General features: G+C 54.2%; 1 protein-coding gene across 7 annotated transcripts in view; it reads left to right on the forward strand.

Annotated features, from left to right (window-relative positions):
• Positions 1-1,607: 1,607 nt before the first annotated feature.
• Positions 1,608-21,192, forward strand: part of CRHR1 (corticotropin releasing hormone receptor 1) — a 56,830-nt gene continuing 37,245 nt past the window's right edge. For 3 of the 7 annotated variants that reach the window (XM_016930735.4, XM_016930738.4, XM_063798416.1), the window contains exon 1: positions 1,637-1,884. In XM_016930735.4, the coding sequence (XP_016786224.1) occupies positions 1,852-1,884 (33 nt within the window). In that variant the 5' untranslated portion in view covers positions 1,637-1,851. Of the gene's footprint in view, positions 1,885-21,192 lie in introns of all 7 variants that reach the window. The other 4 variants (XM_016930740.4, XM_016930737.4, XM_016930736.4 and 1 more) reach the window with 2 other exon arrangements.

A 21,192-nucleotide genomic window follows, 5' to 3' on the forward strand; every position in this document is an offset into this window, starting at 1 on the left:
CCGGAGCACTAACCTAATGGGGGTTTTGCAAGACTCGGGACTGTGTGCTTCACCTGGAAAGTGCCAGGTGTGTGGATAAGCCATGTGAGCAGCTGGCTTCCTGGGCAATGCCCCTCCCCACTTCAGTGTCCCAGGCCCTTTTAGGGCCCAGCCCTCCAGACACTGTGAGCTGGGAATGAGGTGAAGGAGGACTAGGCTTACCCTCTGTGTGCCTCCATTTTCTCACCAGTAAACTGTGTGTGTTGGATCTTACGATCTTCTAAAATAACTCCAGCTCCAAATGAAGGCCAGTGGACCCATGAACACGCTGGCTCTTGCCCAGTGTGCTGAGAAGAGGGCAGGAGGGAGAAGTAGGGTGGGCACGGCAGGGCACAGGGTGCAGGGCAGGTGGGTTCAGTTTGATTTCAAAGCCGACTGCCCGCCTCCCCAGGTGCTCTGGTGTACCCAATAGGGGCTGCATTGGCCAGGCGGCTTTGGCTCTGCGGGTGGAGTGAAGATTTCTCTACCTCCCAGTTTCTCCCTTTTCAGCTCTGGTAGGAGAGAGGAAGAGTGAAGAGGAAGTCAAAAGTTCTGTTCATCTGGAAGGGCTGGGAGTTGCTTCCTGGGATGGGGAGCTCCGAAGCCAATTCAGAAGACGGCCCCGGGGTCTGGCGGGGAGGCCCACCGCTGCCCAGAGGGCTCGGGCGGCCGGGAGGGGGCGCTGTGTCCTCCCCACGCCCTGCCCGCGGGCTCCTAGCAGCGTTCGCCGCGCTGCAACGCAATGCGCGCCCGGCTTTCCCCTGGGCAGCGTTCAGTGCCCGCTTGTCCTGCAGGGCCCCGCCGTCTCCCTTTCATCCTGGGGCTCCCAGGTCCAAAGGGTTCCCAGATCCAGCCTCTTGCCTGAACCAAAGTGGCCAGGCACTCGGTTTGTAAGATGAACGAATGAAGGAAAGAAGGAACGAATGAATAAGGGCTCATCTTGCAGAGCGTTCGCGTCTCAGCGCGCACCAGGCACATCAGTGCCAAAGGTGCTGGGGGTCGGGCCCAGCGCCCGGCGCGGCTGGAATGGGGGCGGCGAGGAGCTCCTCCTAGCCAGCCGCAGGGCGGGAACTGCCCAAACGCAGGTCGCAGCCTCACTGGGTTCCGCGGCGGCTCCGCTCAGTAGGGACCGCCCTGTTCCCTAGCCCCCAATAGCCTCGCCCTCATAAATTCACCTGAGCACCCTGGCCCAAGTCACCCCAGATCCCTTGGACTTCCCAGGCCCCGACCTCGGCCGGGCGGGAGGCTGATCTTTTACCGCGGCCCCCTTCCCCCATTCCCGGCTTCTCCCCGGGCTGCGGCGGCCGCCACTGCTGCCAGCGCGCCCCGAGGACTGCCGCAAACCCCGGGCGCAGGGAAAGGGGATCCTGGCGGCGGGACACAGAGAGCGGGCCGGGGGAAGGGGAGGGAACGGAGGAGGCGAGGAGGAGCTGGGAGGGAGCCGAGGGGCGAGGCGCGGAGGAGGGACCGAAGGGGAGCGGAGGGGAGAGGGAGGGGGAGGAAGGGGAGGGGACGAGCTGGGCGAGGGGGCGGGGAGCCGAGGCGAGGAGCGGCGCGGACCGTGGGGGAGGTGGCGGGGGCGAGGCCGGCAAGAGGCGGCCGCGGGCCGGGCTGCGTCGGGAAACGGCGGCCAGACTTCCCCGGGAAGGGGCGAGCGAGAGCCGGGCCGGGCCGCGGGGCCGGGAAGCGCCGAGCCGGGCATCTCCTCACCAGGCAGCGACCGAGGAGCCCGGCCGCCCACCCCGTGCCGCCCGAGCCCGCAGCCGCCCGCCGGTCCCTCTGGGATGTCCGTAGGACCCGGGCATTCAGGACGGTAGCCGAGCGAGCCCGAGGATGGGACGGCACCCGCAGCTCCGTCTCGTCAAGGTAACAGCCCGCCGGCCATCCCTCGAGCGCTGGCGCCCCCGGCCCCTGGCGGACGCGGGACGGGGCTGGGCTGTGGGTGTGATGGGGGCGGGGGCGCTGGGAGAGCCGTGCTTAGGTCGGGGAAGGCTGGGCTCCGGGGCAGCCTAACTCTCTGGACCTTTGGAGCCAGGGTTGGGTAGGCAGGGGGAGACTCAGGTGAGAAAAGAAATCGTGGCGAAGCCGCCGGGATGTTGGCGGAGGAGGGGGTCCGCCCACCCGGGTAGCCGGCTCCGCGCCAAGAATCGCTCTAGGCTTTGGGGCAGACGCCTAGGGGAGGGGAGGTTCCACCTCCCACGCCCTTCCTGCAGACCTTGGCCCCGGGACTGGAGACTCTGAAGCGGGGTTCCCACCTCGCCCCAGCGCCCCCAAACAGCTCCCCGACTCCGCACGCCCCCGCCCTAGTCCTGGGAGCGCGTCGTGCCCCTTCCCCTCCGCGGCGAGCTGCGAGTCCGGAGAGATGAATGCCGCCCGCGCCTGCGAGCCCTTGATCAATATCGCAGTCTCGGGGGAGGAGACGGTGCCTCTGGCGGCAGTTCCTGTTCCCCGACCGCGGCTGGGAGCGCGACGCTCGCTCTCCGAGCCTGGGCACCCGCGATCCCCGCGCTGCGCGGCCGACCCTGCGACGCGGATCGGGCGCTGGAGTTTAGGAAAGTAGCCAGACCGCACGTCCAGCGTCTGCCCGCTGAAGTTCGTGGGCGGTGGGGGCGGCCCGCGGGTTGTGTGAGCCAGGGAAGGGCCGGGAGGCCGGCAGTCCGGCCCACCGCTCGTGCCAGGCGTCACTTGCAGCCCCAAGCGCTTTCCAGAGCGTTTTGGTCTTGCAGGGTATAGGCGCGCCCGCTGCAGCCGGCCGGAGAGGCGGGTGGGCCTCTGCGCTGCTGCCGGGACACCCCGCTTCGCGCCAGTCTGGGCATCGCCTCACCCGGGGCTCGGGACTCCGCAGGGTCCGCTCCAGCCACAAACATAGACACCAGCTTGACCCGGCTCAGGGCATTCAGAGCGATTACATTCAAGAGACTTCGGTGGATTTGGGGGAGAGGTGCGGATTGGCGGAATTTCATTTTTCCATCAGTTATTAAACCAACTGTACGTATACCGGCTTACCAAGTGGTTTGAGTTAAACCACCAAGATTTTTAAATGCAGCAGCTGCTGCTTCCTTAGTTGAGACGTTACAAGTTACTGAGATTTTTCTCTAATCCTGCCCCTCCCCAAATATTTATAAATTGATTCTTAAAATGATCGAGGGTTGGTCTTACTGAACCCACATCCCCTCCCCCATCCGTTACCTGAGGGCTAGGGATGAACTCACAGATTATTTTCTGGGCGTTCGAGGAGACAGACAGGTGAGGAAGGTAGAAGAAAAACATCCAGAGAGGTCGAGTAGTTGGCACTGAATGGGAATAGTTTCCAAAAGGCTCGCGTGTACCGAAGCCTGGTCTAAATGCACAAACCAGTTAGACCAAATTCAGTCTTTTAAATGGATTCAAAGAATTGAACTACGGGTGTTTTCTTTTTTTTTTTTTCAGGTTTACGCGGAAATAGATCAATGTTCTTTTTCTGGCCTTTCATAGAATTGTGTGCAAATCTCTGTTTAGAATGATCACGTTTTCCGTAAAAAAGTCTTTTTATTTCCTTTGTTCCTACTAGATGGTGGGGTGTTTGCCCTTTATGCCTGGCCTAATAAACTCAGTAGGCATTCAATAAATTCCAGATGAATGTGGGGCAGTAAGTGAATGGCCAGCGAATGCTGGTTTCAAGCGTTGGTTACAATTAAATAGTTGCTTTTCTTCTTTTATTTATGTAGCATGTACAATTCACTGGGCATTATTCTACCTGCTTTGCAAATATTAAGTCATTTAGTCCTCCTAACAGCCCTAGGAAGTAGGAATTATTCCTGAGACACAGAGAGGCTAAGTAACTGGTTCAAGGTCACACAGCCAGTGAGTAGTGAAGTCAGAATTCAAACCCAGACACTCTGATAAAAGGCTTTGTTTTGTTTGCTTTTACCAGAAAATATCCTTTTTTTTTTTTTTTTCAAGACAGGGTCCCACTCTGTCGCCCAGGTTGGAGTGTAATGGTGTGATCATGGCTCACTGAAGCCTCAACCTCCCTAGGCTCTGGTGATCCTCCCACCCCAGCCTCCAGAATAGCTGAGACCACAGGCATGCACCACCACACCCAGCTAATTTTTGTATTTTTTGTAGAGATGGGGTTTCCCCATATTGCCCTGGCTGGTCTCGAACTCCTGGGCTCAAGCGATCAGCCAGCCTCAGCCTCCCAAAGTGCTAGGATTACAGGCATGAGCCACCATGCCCGGCCATTACCAGAAAATATTCGAAGCCACCTAAATCTCACTCTAGAGCTCAGCCAGATGAGAGCTCAGGTAGTTTTGTCAGCATGAGAGTACAAATCTAGGGGATTTAGGGTTAATCCCAAATCCAGCTCCGTCCCCAACAAGTCAGCCAGTGTTGGGAAAGGGTCCACTCTGGGGCCTATATTATGGGCCTCACACTATACCAGTTACAGAGTCCTGGGGGAAAATGTGTGTGAATGGGGAGAGACAGGGTGTGTGAAAGTGTGTGTGTGAGTGGGGAGAGACGATGTGTGTACAAGTGGCCATGAGTCAGGAGAAGACAGACAAGACATTGTCTCTATCCCCAGGGAGGGGCAGGGGCCTGAGCACCTCGGAGTCAGCCACACACCCACTGCATCTCCTCGTAGGGAGATGGAGTGTGGCTGTAAACATGGGTCCCAGTGTCTGTGAGGGGTGCAGAAGGCAAGGCCTCTGGATGGATTCTAACAGGAGAGTGAGCTCCCAGGAGGGAGCTGGCTATTGTTATTCTTATATAAGCCAATTTAGCAGCAATAGGCAAAGTTTGAAAACCAGAATGGAAAATGATTGCAACCTCACTCTTTTAATCTGGCTGCTGTATAATTCATTTAAAAAATAACCCCCACAGGTCCCCTTCTCAAGCACCTGTCTGGGCACAGCTGTGGCCATTGGGCAGCCCTCTCCTCAGTGTCACAGCCCAAGTCTGTTTCACGTTACTCCCGAGCCTCTGCAGGAGACTGTCAATGTCTGCATGTTGCCTGTGAGTGAATGGACTTTGCCATCCCTATATCGGTGCATATCTGGGCCATTTCCAAGTTGTTTCTTTGATTAAACGATATAGAGCCAGGTTTTCGAGGGGAGCGTTGGCAAGAGGCATGAGGAACGCGAAACAGTGAGCCCAGGGTGGGCCAGTGGGCTGCTGTGGCGTGCGGGACTGCTGGCCTGGCCACAGACTGGGGGTAAAGACAGGGAGGGGCCAAAAGCCAGGCCAAGCCCCTTGGATTTGAAATGACCAGCCATAGAGAGGAGTGTGTAGATTATGGAAAAGTTGAACACTCACCCAGAGCCAGTGAGGACAAGCTCAAGTGGAAAATCCATTTCTCACCCTCTTTAACATTTGGCTCCTCAAAAGCATCAACCTCCGGGTTCAGCCACACATAAGGAGTTTGGGGGTCAAGGTGCCACCACCCCAAGTGCCCGTGTGGCCTAGAAGGAAGCAGTTAGGTGCCGGGCTGATAATTTCAGCAGCTATTGAAGGGGAAAGACCATCAGCCTGGGAGTCAGTGAACCTGACTCTGATCCCAGCTCTGCCTCCAATCAGCTGTGTGATGGCAGGTAGGTCACCTTCCCTCTCTGAGCCACAGTTTATCAGTCTGTAAACAGGGATATTGGACTGGATTCTCTGTTATCTCTCATGTCTCTGTGAAAGGTCTGTGTTTTCAAATACTCCTTAGGGACATGATCTCACATAGAAAGAGGGGGGTGCCACGAACTGGATTCCCAGCACTCCCCCTTCCCAGCTCTGCTCAAGCTGAGGGACCTTGGAACATGGTACTTGGACCTAAGTACTCTCTCTGGGCTTCAGTGTCCCCAGATATAAAATGGGGGAAATGCCTAACTCAGGAGGTTGAGGTAAGGACAAAAGGAATTAATACATGGGAAGTGCCTGGAACAGTGCCTGGCACAGTCTGCTTTCAGAAAAAGCTGCAAGGTGGCTACTCTCAGCAGATATAAGTTAATGCAGGAACAGCAACTAGCAGCTCTTGGACATGCAATATATTATATATTTTTTGCATCTTTTACCCTTCACGGCACTGAGCCTGACAATCCGTTGCACAGAGTAGGTGTTTAACAAATGTTTGTCGACTTCATGGATGAGTTTATTGTTGCTTCTTCCGTTTGGTATTGTACAATTGGAAAGAACTCGTTTCTGTTCCCACCAGATGCAGATGTCATGTCAAAACAGAAGGCTGAGAGATGCTTAAACCACCCTAGTAGAAAAGCCATCTCTGATGCAGAAAGGACTAGAACTCCCCCTTAAGCCCACTGTGGTTATTAAAAAAGAGAAAACAACAGACAGCCAGTGCAGCACCCCAGTGATCTGGAGAATCCCTTGAGGGTAGAGCCTCAGCCGGTGAAACTCCAGCGCTTTTGCTGTGTCTGGAGGAGGGCAGGTCACTAACAGTGATCTGGGCCGTTTCTTCCTCAGTGAAAAGAGGGAGTAGGGTGATCTCTCCCAGCTCTGATTCTACCCTAACCGCTCACGGTATCAACCAAAGAAGGGTGAGCCCATTTTGAATGTAAGGCCAGGTCGAGATTTCAGCTGCAGTTTTAATAGTCAAAGAATGAATTTGTTAACTACAAATCATTCTTGTCTACCTAAATTCAGGGAGGTCCCTGTCAGCAGAGTCCTTAGGAATTTTTTTTTTTTTTTTTTTTGGAGACAGGGTCTCACTCTGTTGCCCAGGCTGGAGTGCAGTGGTGTGAACACAGCTCACTGCAGTGTCAACCTTGTGGGCTCAAGTGATCCTCCCACCTCAGCCTCCTGAGTAGCTGGGACTATAGGCGTGCATCGCCACACCTAGCTAATTTTAAATTTTTTTGTAGAAACGGTCTTGCCGTATTGCCCAGGCTGGTCTCGAACTCTCAAACTCCTGGGCTCAAGCAATCCTCCCACCTCAGCCTCCCAAAGTGTAGGGTTACAGGCGTGAGTCACCGTGCCCAGCCTTCATCCTTTTAAAATGCTTGTCTTTGGACTTGTTGCTCTAGGCCAGCCATCCCTTACCCCACCCAGTGTGGCAGTCAACATCTTCTTGTATGGGTGGGAACAGCAGATGAAGCAAATGTGGGCTTGAATCTTTACTCTGCCCTGAAGCTGTGGGCAAGTCACCTCTTCATCTGTCTAAAGCGGGGGAAATAATACCTGCTTTATGGCATAATCATAATGACCATGAGATGCCAGGTGTGAAATTACGCACAGTTGCACAGTGTCTGGCACACAGTAAGTGCATAATAAATATTAGCTATAGTAGTCACTTAATAAATCTTACCAACTTCCTCAGTCTAAGAAAGGCCATCAAAAGGAGAAGTGGTGAGGGGATGGGGGTAGAGGAAGGGTATTTGGCGTATAGAATCTCTTCCTGCCTCAGAGCACTTTTCACAGTCCCTAGGGAAAAGGGATCAGCTACCAGCCATCAGCTGAGCTTGAAGGTCATAGACAGACCTGAACATCTGGGATATGGAAAAACCTGACAGTAAAAGTAGATATGTAGGGAGGATAATACGAAATGATTCACTCACTGATGCAAACAATCATTTTGAAAATAACTAGCTGGATTCTATTAGACAACAGATTCTTAATCACTTGTTTTCTGAGTATGTGGTATCCGCTTCCACAAAATTGAATGGATGGCAGGAAGGGAGGGAGGCGGACTTCATGAAACGGGCATGTCAGAATCTGGCTTTGGAAGACGGGTTCCCCTTCACGTAGAACTGCGGATTCAAATGCTTTAGCCAAACATGTTCTTTGGCAACTGTCCACCCAGCAGCCATAAAACTGTTTCTGGGACAAATGAAGATGTTTGCGGCTGTTCTTTCTGCCCTATAAGCACAGGCAATTTGTCCATCTCACCCGCCTGGCACTGCTGGGCCCAGAGAGAAGCCTCAGCGAGGTGCTTTGAGATGGGATTTGTGGGGTGTGCACCTGCCCCCCTCCGCATGTCAGCTGGTTTCCAAGCCCCAGCCAGTCTGGTTGGGAGCCAGTGCGCCTAGGTCAGAGCCCAGAAAAACTGGCTAGACTGGTCCAGTCACTTCGTGGCTGCAGAACCAGGGAGGCAGGGCTTGTTCTAGACTGACCGCTATACTTTAGAGTCTACCCACTGGAGTTTTAAGAGGTAGTGGGGGCTATCAGGAAGCACAGTGAGAACCTTAGTTGAACCTTTGAGTGCTGGGATGTCAGGGGCTTTAGGAGAATTGGGACAATATATTGGTCATCATCCCTGGTCAGTACCAAAGCCCACAGAGCTGAAAGGCACCTGCCCAGGGTGAAAGGCTGGGACAAGTGATGGCCGCAGCATTGCCATTTCCAGTGGGGAGTGCCCTCCCTCTGTGATCCATCCATCTCTCCCTCCCTGTTTTCCCAGCCTCTTTGGCAAGGTGTGTGAAGGGCTCATTTCTAGAAAGCCCTTCCTAGCTCAGCAGAGGCCAGAGGTACCAGGCTGGGTGGGGAGCCTGTGCACAGAGACAGGGAAAAGGAGTGTGGCCGGGGGACAAGGGGCTGGGCTGGGTGGGCTGCAAAAGCACACCGGGTCCAGGAGGGGTTTTACCCTGGGGAAAGGGCTTTAGGAGAGTCCAGGGCCATCTGAGGCACAGTCCTTACAGGTCCAGGCCCCCTGCACTGGGGACCCAACTGCACTCAGAGCACAGGCCTGGCAGGGTGCCCAAGGGCTCGCTCAGGGTGGATGATTTCACTCTTACAGAAGATGCGGAGACAGACAGACAGACAGACAGTGAGAGAAGCAAAAGGGGAGGGAGAAGAAAAAGACCTGCCTGCCTGCCTTGGTCATTCTTGCTTTTAACTTTCTCCCTAGCATCCAAGAGAGCCTATGCCCGGGTTCTGAGGCCAGCGGTGGCATCTCCTGGAAACTTCCTCTCTGTTTCTCACAAGAATTCCTCCACCCATCCCTATCCTGGTGCCTGGGTGCCCGAAGCCGTCCTCAGCTGTTAGGAGAGCCTTCGGTGCAGAGATGCCCCAGATGAGCTCCCGCCATGATCCCACTCCCTTCCACCACCCCCAGGGCTGCTCCTCCTCCCCAGAAGCAGGGTGCAGAAGGGACAGGATCTGTTGCCTCTGTGGGCCTGCGTGTTTCTCAGTGGGCATTTTTTTCTCTCTCTCTCTTTCTCTCTCTCTCTCTCTCTCTCTCTCTGTCTCTCACACACACACACACACACACACACGCTGGGACCCTGGCGAGTGAGCTACTTTGCAGTGTTTGTAACACCCGCACCTGCCACCTCCCTCAGAAGCCACTGTGTGGTCACCACCTCTCCTCTGAGCACAGCCAGACCTGTACGGCAGGTGTGCAATGCCACCTCAAGGCCAGAGTTAGAGGCTGACTTCCAGAGGAGCAGCTGGGCACCTGGGGACCACGGGCTTAGCTGGGTGAGTGACTAGCAGGTTAGACAGCCTCCCCGGCATCCCTCAGCTGCCCGTGCCTGGCTGGGAGCCCGAGAGACTCAGCCACTCCTTCATCTTCCCAGACGGGTAGGGCAAGGCTGGTCCTTGGAGGGAGGCTGGTCCTTGCGTCCTGGGCTTGGTCTTGGTCCAAGCCATGCCCTTCCCCTTCCTCTTTCTGCCAACTCTGCTCCTGTCCCTTGCCTACGCCTCCCAGGTTCTTTTAAGCAGGTACACTGTTTACTGGCCAGGTGCGCCATTTACTGAGCTGCTGTTGCACTAAGGCCCACACAAGTGACCCCATTGAGTCCTCCCACCCCCTTCTAGAGGGGAAAGAACCTGATGCTCCCCTAATCTCTTGCTCCTCACTCCTGGCCCTCTGCCTGAGTCGCACTGTTCTCCTTCCTCCCCTGCCAACCCCTACCCAGCAGAATATACATATATGACACTTCTCTTACAGGAGCTTCTGCCCCCAAGTCTGTTTGTGCCAATCTTCATCTGTCATGTCCACCAAAGTCCTCCTGAACTGGCCCCACCTCCTCCTCCAGGAAGCCCTCCAGTCTAAATCTGTCTCTCACTGGTTGTTCCTTTGTTCTCACCTCATCCCGTCCCCTGGTGTGAGCCTCTAGCTCATCGTGGATCCTGGGCTGTCCCATAACATGGGGTCTTACAGCTCTTTGATGTATCCCCCCACAGGGGGCTCAAAAACACCTACTAACCAGATTCCACATGGACCCCTGGTGACCCACATCTAACCTGAGCCCTTGTTCCCACCGTAGATTATGAGCTCTGCCTAGACCAGAAAGATTCCCTTACAAAACAAAACAAAACAAAAAAATAACAAAACCTCTGTGTGCCCAGAACTTAGTCCAGAACTGTGCACACAGTAGGTGCACAGTAGATGCTGAACTAAATGGAGGGTCTCTCCCTGCTCCCACTCCCCAATGAATGTCTGTCTGAGTGTGGAAGTGCTATGGCGACAGAAGACACAAGTGGCAAGCCAGACAGATAGGTCCCTCTCTGCCTCCGCGTGTGGATTTGTGACTCAACGGCTTATCAAGGGCTACGCGGCAGCGCGGCTTAGTAACATTAAAAGATTCCAGCACTGCCCTGTGTTCCGCCTCCGGTCCCCATAGCACTGGGGGCGTTGTCCACGTGCACGCAAGGGCAGCATGTTGCTTAATGAGCGGTTCTGGACAGGGATGGTGGGAGATGTTGCTAGAGGGAATTGTGGCCCTGGGCTTAGAAACAAAGGGGCAAGAAGGTCTCAGAAGCTGGGGCCTCCAGAGAGCAGGGTCAGGGCACTCTAGCCTCCAAATGGGGACTGGGGAGGCGGCCTTGGTGGCATCCTGGGGTTCCCTCCCTGGTGCTGTCCTGGTTCTGCTGGTCATGAGGCAGGAGTAGCCAGGCAAGGCAGGGGCGCCAAGAGCACTGGCATTCCTGGTACCTTCGTGAGATCCCGTCCGTTGGCATCCCACCCCTCCAGCTCCCTGTGAGTCGGTGTGGGGGTGCAGCCTGGGGCGTCTTTTCTCTCCTGATGGCTGGGGCCTCATGGCCTGACTGTGGAAGCTGCTGCAAGGCTGTGAAATGCAGGGCAGGGGGGCCTAGGAGTGGTGGGGCTCACATGCACCCTGGAGGAAGGACCACTGTCCCTAAAGCTGACAGGGCAGGAGGCCTGGGGTTGGAGCTGACTCTGCCACTTCTTGGATGGGTGACCTTGGGCAAATCACATGACCTCTCTGGACCCTTGTGTCCTCTTTACCGGACCGACCACAATGCAGAATGAAAGAGGAAATGCCTGTGCTGCTGCAAGGGGCCTGCTCCCACCAAAGGTCAGTGAGACCTGCTGTTTTCATGGGTGGGAGTCCCACCCCAGGACTCCCCTCAAAACTAAGCCCAACTATCACTCAAGACCCGCCTCCTCCATGAGGCCTTTCCTGGTGAGCCAGGCATCACACTCTGTCCTCCAGCTAAAGCAGGGCTCTCAAACCAGCTGTGGGGAAGGACCCCATGGATTTTTCCAATCCATGGCCAACTGGCATGTGGTCCTGCTGTGTAGCCTGCACCACGTGATTCACCTGGCAAGTCTGACAGCATCTGAATTGGTCTAGACCCTGTTTGACGAGATGAGTCTTGACTGCATGCTCGGATGTCACCGCAGGGATGGATTCACATGAAATGCTTACTCTCCAGTTTTGTACTTCTCAAGTTGTAGACCAGGAACCAATTGTTGGTAGGTTGGCAAACTTGACCAGTCGGACCAGTCCTCACCACCCTTTGAATAGCGCGGGCCTAAAGCCCTCCTTTGGGGCCAGAATTCACTGCCTGGCCCAGATCTCTGGTTCACCCTTCACACAGCCTGCCCCTCCTGCCATGCTTCTTGCACTTGTGTGTCTCCATTGCATGGATGTGAGTGATGTAGTGGCTCTTTCTGGCAGCCAAGGCTGGGCGACGGAAGAAGGAAGAACCCTTGTCCAGGAGGAGGAAACTCTTTGGTTTACTCAGACCCCTTACCCAGTGGCGGGTTCTGAGCAGGCCCCTTCCCCCTCCTTGTCACACTCATCAATCTGCACTTGGTGACAAGGTGAGCTGAGGACCCATGATCAGTGGTCGCAGCCCCTAGTGGGGCAAGGGCAGCCTTGCTCTGTGTGGGTTCCCCAAAGCTCACAGGACTTAGCCCCATGCTGTTCTACCCCTTGTCCCCGCACTCATCCAAGGTAAAGGAATCCCACTTCTCCAGGGCCCAGGACCCGGCTCTGCCTCCTGCCTCTGAGGTGCCGGCCCTGGGGAGGCTCTGGTGGAGCCTCGGCTGGGTGAGCTCAGCTCGCTGACTCTGGGAAGAGGCTGCTGTTCGAGCTCTTTCTGGGCTGCCTCATTTCTCAACTTTGGCTGCATCAGCAGGCAGACCTTCCTGCATCTCCCGTGCACCCCCTGCAGGAGGAGATCTGGAGGAGCTGACCCAGCAGGGCCAGGACAAAGTGAGTCAGGGGAAGGAGTTCCCATCTGCCCAGCTGGCCAGGAAAGGTCGTTTCCACCAGTCCGCTGCCTTCAGACTGAGGCCAGGAGGTGGGAGACTGACTGATCCAAGGTCGCACAGGGCATTCACCAAGAAGAGTGCAATCCAGGTCCTCTTCCTGCCTTGAAGGTGCCTCTCTCTTGTAATCCCACACTCTTCCCAAGGTCCCCTCTACAGCCACCTTCCTCCCCTGCCCCGCCCCCATAATGGGCAGGCAGGCAGGTGTCTTCAAAGCTGGGATGGAGCATTGAAACCCTCCAACCCAGGGCTTCCCAACCTCAGCACTATTGACATTTGGGGCCGGATAATCCTTCACTGTGGGGGCTGGCCTGTGCATTTTAGGATGTTTATCAGCATTCCTGGCCTTTACCCATTAAATGCCAGTCGCACCTCCCCCTTCCTGATTATAGCAACCAAGAATATCTTCAGACATCACCAAACGTCCCCCGGGAGGCAAAATGGCCTCCAGGTGAGAATCTCTGAGCTGGCTGAGTTATCCTCACTTCTGTTGATGCTTCAGAATCACTGGAACGCATTTAAAAAACATAAGGGTCCCTGGGCTCCCCACAGGCCTATTGAACCCCAATTTTGGGGGTGAGGTGTGAGAAATGGGATTCTCTGTCTCCCAGGTCAGGTGTCAAGCACTGTCTGGAAATTCTGATTTTGTCTAAGTCACTGCCTTTACAAGCAAAGAATCAGAGGACGGGGCCGTTGCTTGTTTTATGTCTGGTTAGTCCTTATTTCTGCCCTAAATATCCCTGTTCGGTGGGGTTTGGCGGTCCAGCAGCCCTCTTTAAACTGACCTCTGGCCTTAGAAGGCAGTCGTTTTTCCAGGAAAAACAGCCCCAAAGCCTTTAGCATTTTTAAATAAAATAGAACCTAATTTCCAGCCACCAGTTTCACTCTTCCTTTCTGGCCCTCTTTAAATCCCTTTTAAAACGCAGCTCCATAAAGGACATCTTTTCTCTGCCGACACCGAAATCCCCCTCACTTTACACTTGTCAGAGAGCGGCTGAGCCGAGAGCACAGCTGATAGTGTCACCTGCGTAGCTGGTGTCTCTGCGGCTGTCCCCACACCTCGGCTGTGCCTCCCACCCACTCAGGGACAGTTTCCCAGTGTCTGGGAGCCACTCACAGCTAACAGCTCCCAGGGGCAGGCACTGGATCAGAACCCTGGGCTGGGCTCCCCTTTTCTGTGAGAGCCAAACAGAGCCCTTCCTGAGTCCCATCCATTGGCAGGGTCCTACTGTTGTCCGCCCCCTCGTTCCCACTGCTAGCTCTGGGGGAGCTGGGCTGCAGCCAGGAGCCAGAGTTTGAAAGGCAAAGGAAACCTGTACCTATGTGTCTTTTGGAGGATCCAGGCTTGTGATGAGGAAGAGGAGGGAAGGGAAGGCAGGCAGGGCAGGCAGGGAAACAGGCTGTGCTGCCCAGGGGCAGGAGCGTGGCTCCAATCCCAGTCCCTCCAGTTACTGCAGTCAAAACCCTGGGTAAGTTACTGTCTCCGGGTGCACCAGTCTCTCGTTTGAACAGTGGGGAGATAGTAAAGGCTCTGACTTGCAGGGGTCGAGAAGGATTAAATGAAGAAATTCACAGGGCCTGGCACTGTGCAAGCCTTCAGTAAAGGCTGAAGAAAGAAAGAAGGAAGAAAGAAAGGAAGGAAAGAAGGGAGGGAGGAAAATGGAAGCCAGGGAAGACTGAGAAAGGTAGGGTGGTTAAGACAGGGAGAGAGCAAGATGGGGAGGAGAGAGGCAGGAGGCCGAGAAGGCACGGGCTACAAGAACATATCCATGAGTGAATTTGAGAGCAAATCATACAAAGACGGGGAGCAAGTGAATGCATGAGAGGCAGAAATGAAGAGAAGACAAGGAGGATGGGAGCTACGCTCCGGGCACCCCCTGCCCCCATGCTTAGCAAATCCATATCATTGACCTGGATGTACACTCCATTCCTGTAGGTGACCACTGCTGGCTTCTGGGAAAGAGTGGAGCTGGAAAGTGGGGTACATGCCCTGAGTGGGCAGGGGGCTGGGCAAGGGGCACTTCTGGGAAGAAAAGCCAAGTCAGGAAGGAAGAACGTGCAAAGTTGAGTAACAGAGTGGTGACCATTTGTGCGGCCTGCGCACCTAGCCCCATGCTGTTTTTTCTTTTTCTTTCTTTCTTTTTTTTTTTTTTTTGAGATGGAGTCTCGCTGTGTCACCCAGGCTGGAGTGCAGTGGCACGATCTCGGCTCACTGCAAGCTCCACCTCCCGGGTTCATGCCATTCTCCTGCCTCAGCCTCCCGAGGAGCTGGGACTACAGGCGCCCGCCACCACGCCCAGCTAATTTTTTGTATTTTTAGTAGAGAAGGGGTTTCACCGTGGTCTCAATCTCCTGACCTCATGATCCGCCCACCTCGGCCTCCCAAAGTGCTGGGATTACAGGCATGAGCCACCACGCCCGGCCCCATGCTGTTTTATATGCACCATATTGTTGAATCTCTCCAGGAGCTTTGGGATGTGAATATTTTATCCCTATCAGTCCCATTTACAGATGGGGAATATGAGGCTTGGAGAAGTTCGGTGATTCTCCCAAGGTCACACAGGTAGGAGGGGGCAGATAAAAGATTCCAACAAGCATCTCTCCAGCCCCAAGTTTAGAGATTTGAATTTCTACTCTCCTGTACATCCTGGAGCCAGGGCATATTCAGACCTGGAAAGGAATGTAGAGAACACAGTGACCTCCCCATTTTACAGATGAGGTAACTGAGGTGGGGAGGTGACTTCTCTACCATCACAGAGCAAGTTCAGCAGAGTCAGCCCTGTGCTTCCCACCCAGAGTGCTTTTTCCTCTAGCACACCCTTCTGGAGTCCAAGGTGCGGGGCCTACAATCTCCTGCTGGGAATCATCATGAGACCCCATGGTCAGAGGGGGCAGAAGGTGAAAACCCATCTGTTCACTTATTCATTCAGTCATTTATTCATTCAACAAACATGTTGGGGCCTGCTCTGTATCGGGCCCCACTGAGGATACAAAAATAGCCAAACACGGGCTGGGCAGGGTGGCTCACGCCTGTAATCCCAGCACTTTGGGAGGCCGAGGTAGGTGGATCATCTGAGGTCAGGAGTTCGAGACCAGCATGGCCAACATGGCGAAACCCCATCTCTAATAAAAATATAAAAATTAGCCAGGTGTGATGGTGGGTGCCTGTAATCCCAGCTACTCAGGAGGCTGAGGCATGAGAATCTCTTTAACCCAGGAGGTAGAGGTTGCAGTGAGCCAAGATCGTGCCACTGCACTCCAGCCTGGGCGACAAGGCGAGACTCTGTCTCAGAAAAAAAAAAAAAAAAAAAAAAAGCCAAACACAGGCCTTGCTTGCAGGGAGCTTATAACCCAAGCTTATAACAGTATATCTGGAACCTTGGAGGGGCATGTGTGACTCTGGAGCTGGGGTCTCATGGCCCTTGCTGCCCTGGGGTGGGAGAGGCAGGTGACCCACTATTTCCAGCCCTACTGCAAGGTTTTCTTAGGGGAGTAGAGGCGTGAAGTAGCAGGGAGGGCGGGCGGGGGCACCCTGAGCCGGGGCCCCAGGGAGAAAGGCCGGGGGCGGGGAACACCCAGGCATCCCCCCTCCCTTAACTGTAGGCAGGAGATTTTCCTTTCCATTTTTTCTTCTCTGTACAACAGCAATTTAAGTTAATTAAATGTAACAATAAATTATTTCTCGCCTGCCTGGAATAATCTTTCAGTGCTCACCCACTTTGAGGGGAAGCACTGGCTCTTTGCCTTGAGATGGGGACTGGTTGTGGCTGTCACAGAAAGAGGCTGTGGGAGGAGGGCCAGGCCCGAGGCGGGATGGGGAGAAGCCTGGGCAGTCAAGAGGGCTGAGAAAGGACCCCTGGCATCTCTGTCCTCTGTGCCTAGTCTAGTTTTACTCTGGCTGGTCTCCACCTGTGGGTGGATGAGAAAAAGGTGCCCCATGAGGGTGCCCCTCTGCTGGTACACATCTTGCAAGTCTATCCCCCACTGACCCCTCCACTTGGCACTTCTGTAGCAAGAAATTCTGCAGAAACCACACAATTGCGTGTGGGGCCTGCCCTGCTCTTGTATTCAATTAGTCCGTAACTACAGATATATCCCCCGTAGGTACAGAGACGTTTCTGAAGAGTTGATTGCACCGACGCTTTATTTCTGCAAACCAGATCCCAGTATTTAAATGCAACGGCGGACCCAGCTTTTTACAGAAATCTTCATTTATGACCTCATTTCTTTTTCGCATTTAGATTTTCTTCTCTTGCCTTTGCTTAAAATAGGCTCCACCTGAACACAGTGCAAAGCAAAGCAGAGTCAGAAGGGTCGGATATTGGGATTGTGGAGCCTGCAGGACCCCAGGACCCAGGACCTTGGCCAGCAGATGGAAAGTGTGGGCTGGGGCCCTTGCCTCTGGGGTCACCAGGTACATCTTCGATCTTGGCCACACTGGAGAGTCAAGGGCTCTCTGGGCCCCGAATCAGGGTCCGCCAGAGTCTCCCAGGCCAGGGAAGGCAACAAGGCCTGGTTTCACTCTGACCTGCTGAACCGCCTCCGTGGAACAGGTGACTGTCGGCTGTCTCGCTGGGATGATGAGGGTGACAAGCTGGGATAATTCACTGCTCAGGAACCTGCCATGGTGCTCCAGGCCGACTGGATCCATCTCAACCCAGTGTCTGAGGCCCTCTGCAGGCAGCCTGCCACACCCCTACAAGCTCAGGACCCTCCCCTTGCCGGGAAGGCCCTCTCCCTCCCTCTGACAGCCACATCCACTCTGCCCCGACCTCCAGCTCACCTCCCCCAGGAAGCCTGCCCTCATGGCCACGGTGCTGACCCCATCTGAAACTCCATGGTCCCCCTGCCCTCAGTCTGTGCCTCATCTTGCCATCGTCATGTATGTGTGTGTCTGTCTGTCCTTCCCCATCTCTTCTGAGTTCCTTTCCTTTTTTCCAAATCATGTACTTAGTCCTGGACTCTTTGAATGAAGGATCCCAGACCACCAAGGGGGTTGGAGACACCACTCAATCCAGTGGATTTCAAACCTAAAAAGCAACTTACCTTTTAAATGGAAAAACTCCTTCCCCAAGCAAGGCTCCCTGAGAAGGCAGAAGGACCTGGCGGAAGATGAGGAGAGGCCAGGTCCAGCCTGCGGGGCCTCCCCCAGGGCCCGGAAGGGACATCAGGAAAGCTGCTCCAGGCCAGCCCTCTGCAGTGGAGGTGCATTCTGGGGCCCAGAACAGCCAAGCCTGGCTGATGACCCTGCTGATGCTTGTAGGGACTTTATATTGCAGATGCAGGTCTCCTGGTTCCCCACAAATGGTCCATCTCCCAGTGAAGTGGGTAAGAAAGACCACATTGCCCCCACTTCGCAGATGAGGATGTTGAGTCTCAGAGGAGTCAGGTGACTCACCGAAAGCCACACAGCCAGTGACAGGACTGCCTTGGGGCTCAGCAGAAGGGCGAGGGACCGTGTTGAAGGATGGCTGTCCAGCTGTGGCTCTGCCGAAGGCCAGTGCGGTCCCTGACCCCTGGGGGCTCTGGGGACTCTCCCAAGCTGAGCATCAGTGCTAGCTGTGAAAGGAGAGAGAAAACAGGCTCCCTTTTCCCTGTTCCCCAGGAACTTGTAGGAACCAGGCCTGAGATGCCTCAGCTGCCTCCAGGCCACCCCTCCCTCCCTCCAGTGGCCTTCAGGACCCTCCCCAAAAGGTTAATTACTGAATCATCACATCAAAGGAAATTGCACTTTTGTGCCTTAAAGACCAAACTGAGCTTCAACAACACGGTTATTTATGGTCTTTAATAAGCATTTTCTGGGTGTGATTAACCTTTATACCAAAATCACACTGGGAATTGGGATGGCAGCTTCATTCCAGCCCCATTTTGTGCTGGCCCTGGGGGTGGGGGTGTGGGTAGCAGCTGCTGCAGGCTGGAGCAGGCCGTGTCAGAACCTGGCCCTCCACCCCCTCCACAGGCTCCTGCACCACCTTCCTCCCCCCTGCCCATCCCTTCTGCCAAGGCGCTGTCTTGACCTGCGCCTGGCCAGCCAGAAGGCGCAACTCTCCTCATGGTTCATCTCCTTGAAAGACAGCAGGAGCACCTGCTTACTGAATCCCAGCTCCTAAAAACAGTTATGTGACATTGGGTACATCAACTACCCCAGACTTAAAATGGGAGCATGATACCCGCCCAGTCTGCTTTCCCTTCCATCCCAGGGACCCACTAGATCTTTGGAAAATCCTTTTACGCGATGCTATAATTGAGCCGCACACACCCTTGGCCTCAGACTTTAACCTTGAAGGTTTGGCTCTTTGGTGAGTGGAGAGATTTGTAGCTCAGCTGCAAGTTTTATTTGGAGCCTTGGGGCTGCCAGGCTGTGCACGGAAGTGAGGCATTAGCCAGTGAGTGAACCTCGTGCTCTGCCAGCTTCAGCTTCAGTGCCGTTTTGATTTTCTCTACTAGTTGGAAGATAGTAAATCACATGAAGTCTTGAAAACTTGGTTCTGAAAGGAGCGCTAGTGGCTGGGACTGGTGATGGAGTGGAGGAGCAAGAGGCATCCGAGAAAGGCCAAAAGCACTTTGGTTTGATTTCAGAGAAGATGACATGTTCAGTTCACCCCATTTACCATATGCTTCGACTGTAGTTCCCACTGTTTCAGGGTGCTAGTTGTTGGTGAGAAGTGGAGGAAGCCAAGAACCCTCCCCAGGAAAATGGTTTTCATCACACACACCAACTGCATTTATTTGCAAATCTTCACACTGCCCGCTCCCCAGGTTAAGAATTCTCCGTGCTTTTTTTTTTGGTTTTGTTTTTTGTTGTTTTAGCCCAGCATGGTGGCTCACCCCTGTAATCCCAGCACTTTGGGAGGCCGAGGCGGGCTGATCACTTGAAGTCAGGAGTTTGAGACCAGCCTGGCCAACAGGGTGAAACCTCATCTCTACTGAAAACACAAAACTTAGCCGGGCATGGTGGTGCAGGCCTGTAATCCCAGCTACTTGGGAGGCTGAGGCAGGAGAATTGCTTGAACCCAGGAGACAGAGGTTGCAGTGAGCCGAGATCACACCACTGCACTCTAGCCTGGGCAACAGAGCAAGACTCTGTCTCAAAAAACAAACAAACAAAAAATTCTCCATTTTAAGGGCAAACAAACAACATCCTTGAAACTTTGGGGGCCTGTTCCTGCCAGTGCAGTAATTGCCTATTGATGGAGATAGAAAACCACAGTGGAGCTTGAAGAGGAGATCAGCGGATGGTGAAGAGGAGATCAGCGGATGGTGGGAGGAAAAATGCAGGAAATCTCTGGACTTTTCATGGAAGTATGATTCAGGAATAAGGCAGAAGCCCTCACAAACCTTCCACAGAGCAAGAGGTGGCACAGGCACAGATTCTGCTACAGAGCAGACCTTTTCGGACAGGAAAGGTTGGTTTGGGAATTTTAAGAAGCATTTTTCTTTGCATAATGCAACACCAGTCCTCTGTGTTTAGAAAATGGCTGTGTGAACCATCACATTCAAGAGAGGGACACAAGTGTCAGGGTTCTAGGCAGCCAAGGGAAGACTAGCCCTTTGCCTGGCATTTGGCTTCATTTTCTGACAAATCAAGATTTGCTCTGCTCCTCTGTGCATGCCAGGACATTAAGATGCGAGAATAAGAACTTATAGCCTGTATATTTGCCATCTAATTAGTGTCTTGGGTCCTAAGTGCTTTGTGCCGAGGTGGTTTTCGTGCACTTAGGCTGGTCTAAGTGCTCTACTTGTGAGCCTCACGGGCACATGGTCCAGTGAGTGTACAGAGTGCACTGGGAAAAGGGGTACATTGGAGGGAGAACTGAGCTGCTTTGCTTTGGAGAGTTGGGCAGGTACTACTAAGCAGAGGGGCCCTGGAACTGGCCTCTGAAGAATGCAGAGTTGACCAGGTGACCGGGGGCGGGGGGTGGCACAGACTGCATGGGCAGAGGGTTGCAGACATGAGAAGGATCCCAGATACTGGGAGATAATAAGTAATTGGATGGGAATAGAACGTGATGTGCCTTCAAGGTGGGGGATATGAAAGACCGGAGCACGAAGCACAGCTTAAGGATTAGATGGATAAGTGGAATGTCAGGCAATGGGGCTGATATTGTCAAATAGGATGTCTCCAGTTTCTTTTCTTTCTTATTTATTTATTTTATTTATTTATTTATTTTGGGATGGAATCTTGCTCTGTTGCCCGGGCTGGAGTGCAATGGCGTGATCTCGGCTCACTGCAACCTCCACCTCCTGGGTTCAAGCAATTCTCCTGCCTCAGCCTCCTGAGTAGCTGGGATTACAGGCACGCCACCATGCCCAGCTAATTTTTGTATTTTTAGTAGAGATGGGGGTTTCACCCTATTGGCCAGGCTGGTCTCAAATTCCCGACCTCAGGTGATCCACCTGCCTTGGCCTCCAAAAGTGCTGGGATTACAGGCGTGAGCCACTGCACCTGGCCAGTGTCTCCAGTTTCTTTAATTTGCCTGTGGCTGAGCTGGCTCTGGGAGCCCTAGTTTGAGAGAGAGAGTGTGTGTGTGTGTGTGTGCGCGCGCGCGCGTGTGCGCGTGTGTGCATGTGTGTGTGTTGGGAGGTGGCGTGGGCAGATGTGGGGTGGGAAATGAGGAGTGATGATTTCTAGTCCCCTTCTAGAAGGGGCCTCTGGCCCTAGCATCTGAACTGCCCCTCTCTGGGGACAGAGCCGAGCCTGGGTCCCTGCTGATTGCTGAGCGGGCAGTGCA

Source organism: Pan troglodytes, chromosome 19 (genome assembly GCF_028858775.2).
Source record: "Pan troglodytes isolate AG18354 chromosome 19, NHGRI_mPanTro3-v2.0_pri, whole genome shotgun sequence".
NCBI lineage: Eukaryota > Metazoa > Chordata > Mammalia > Primates > Hominidae > Pan > Pan troglodytes.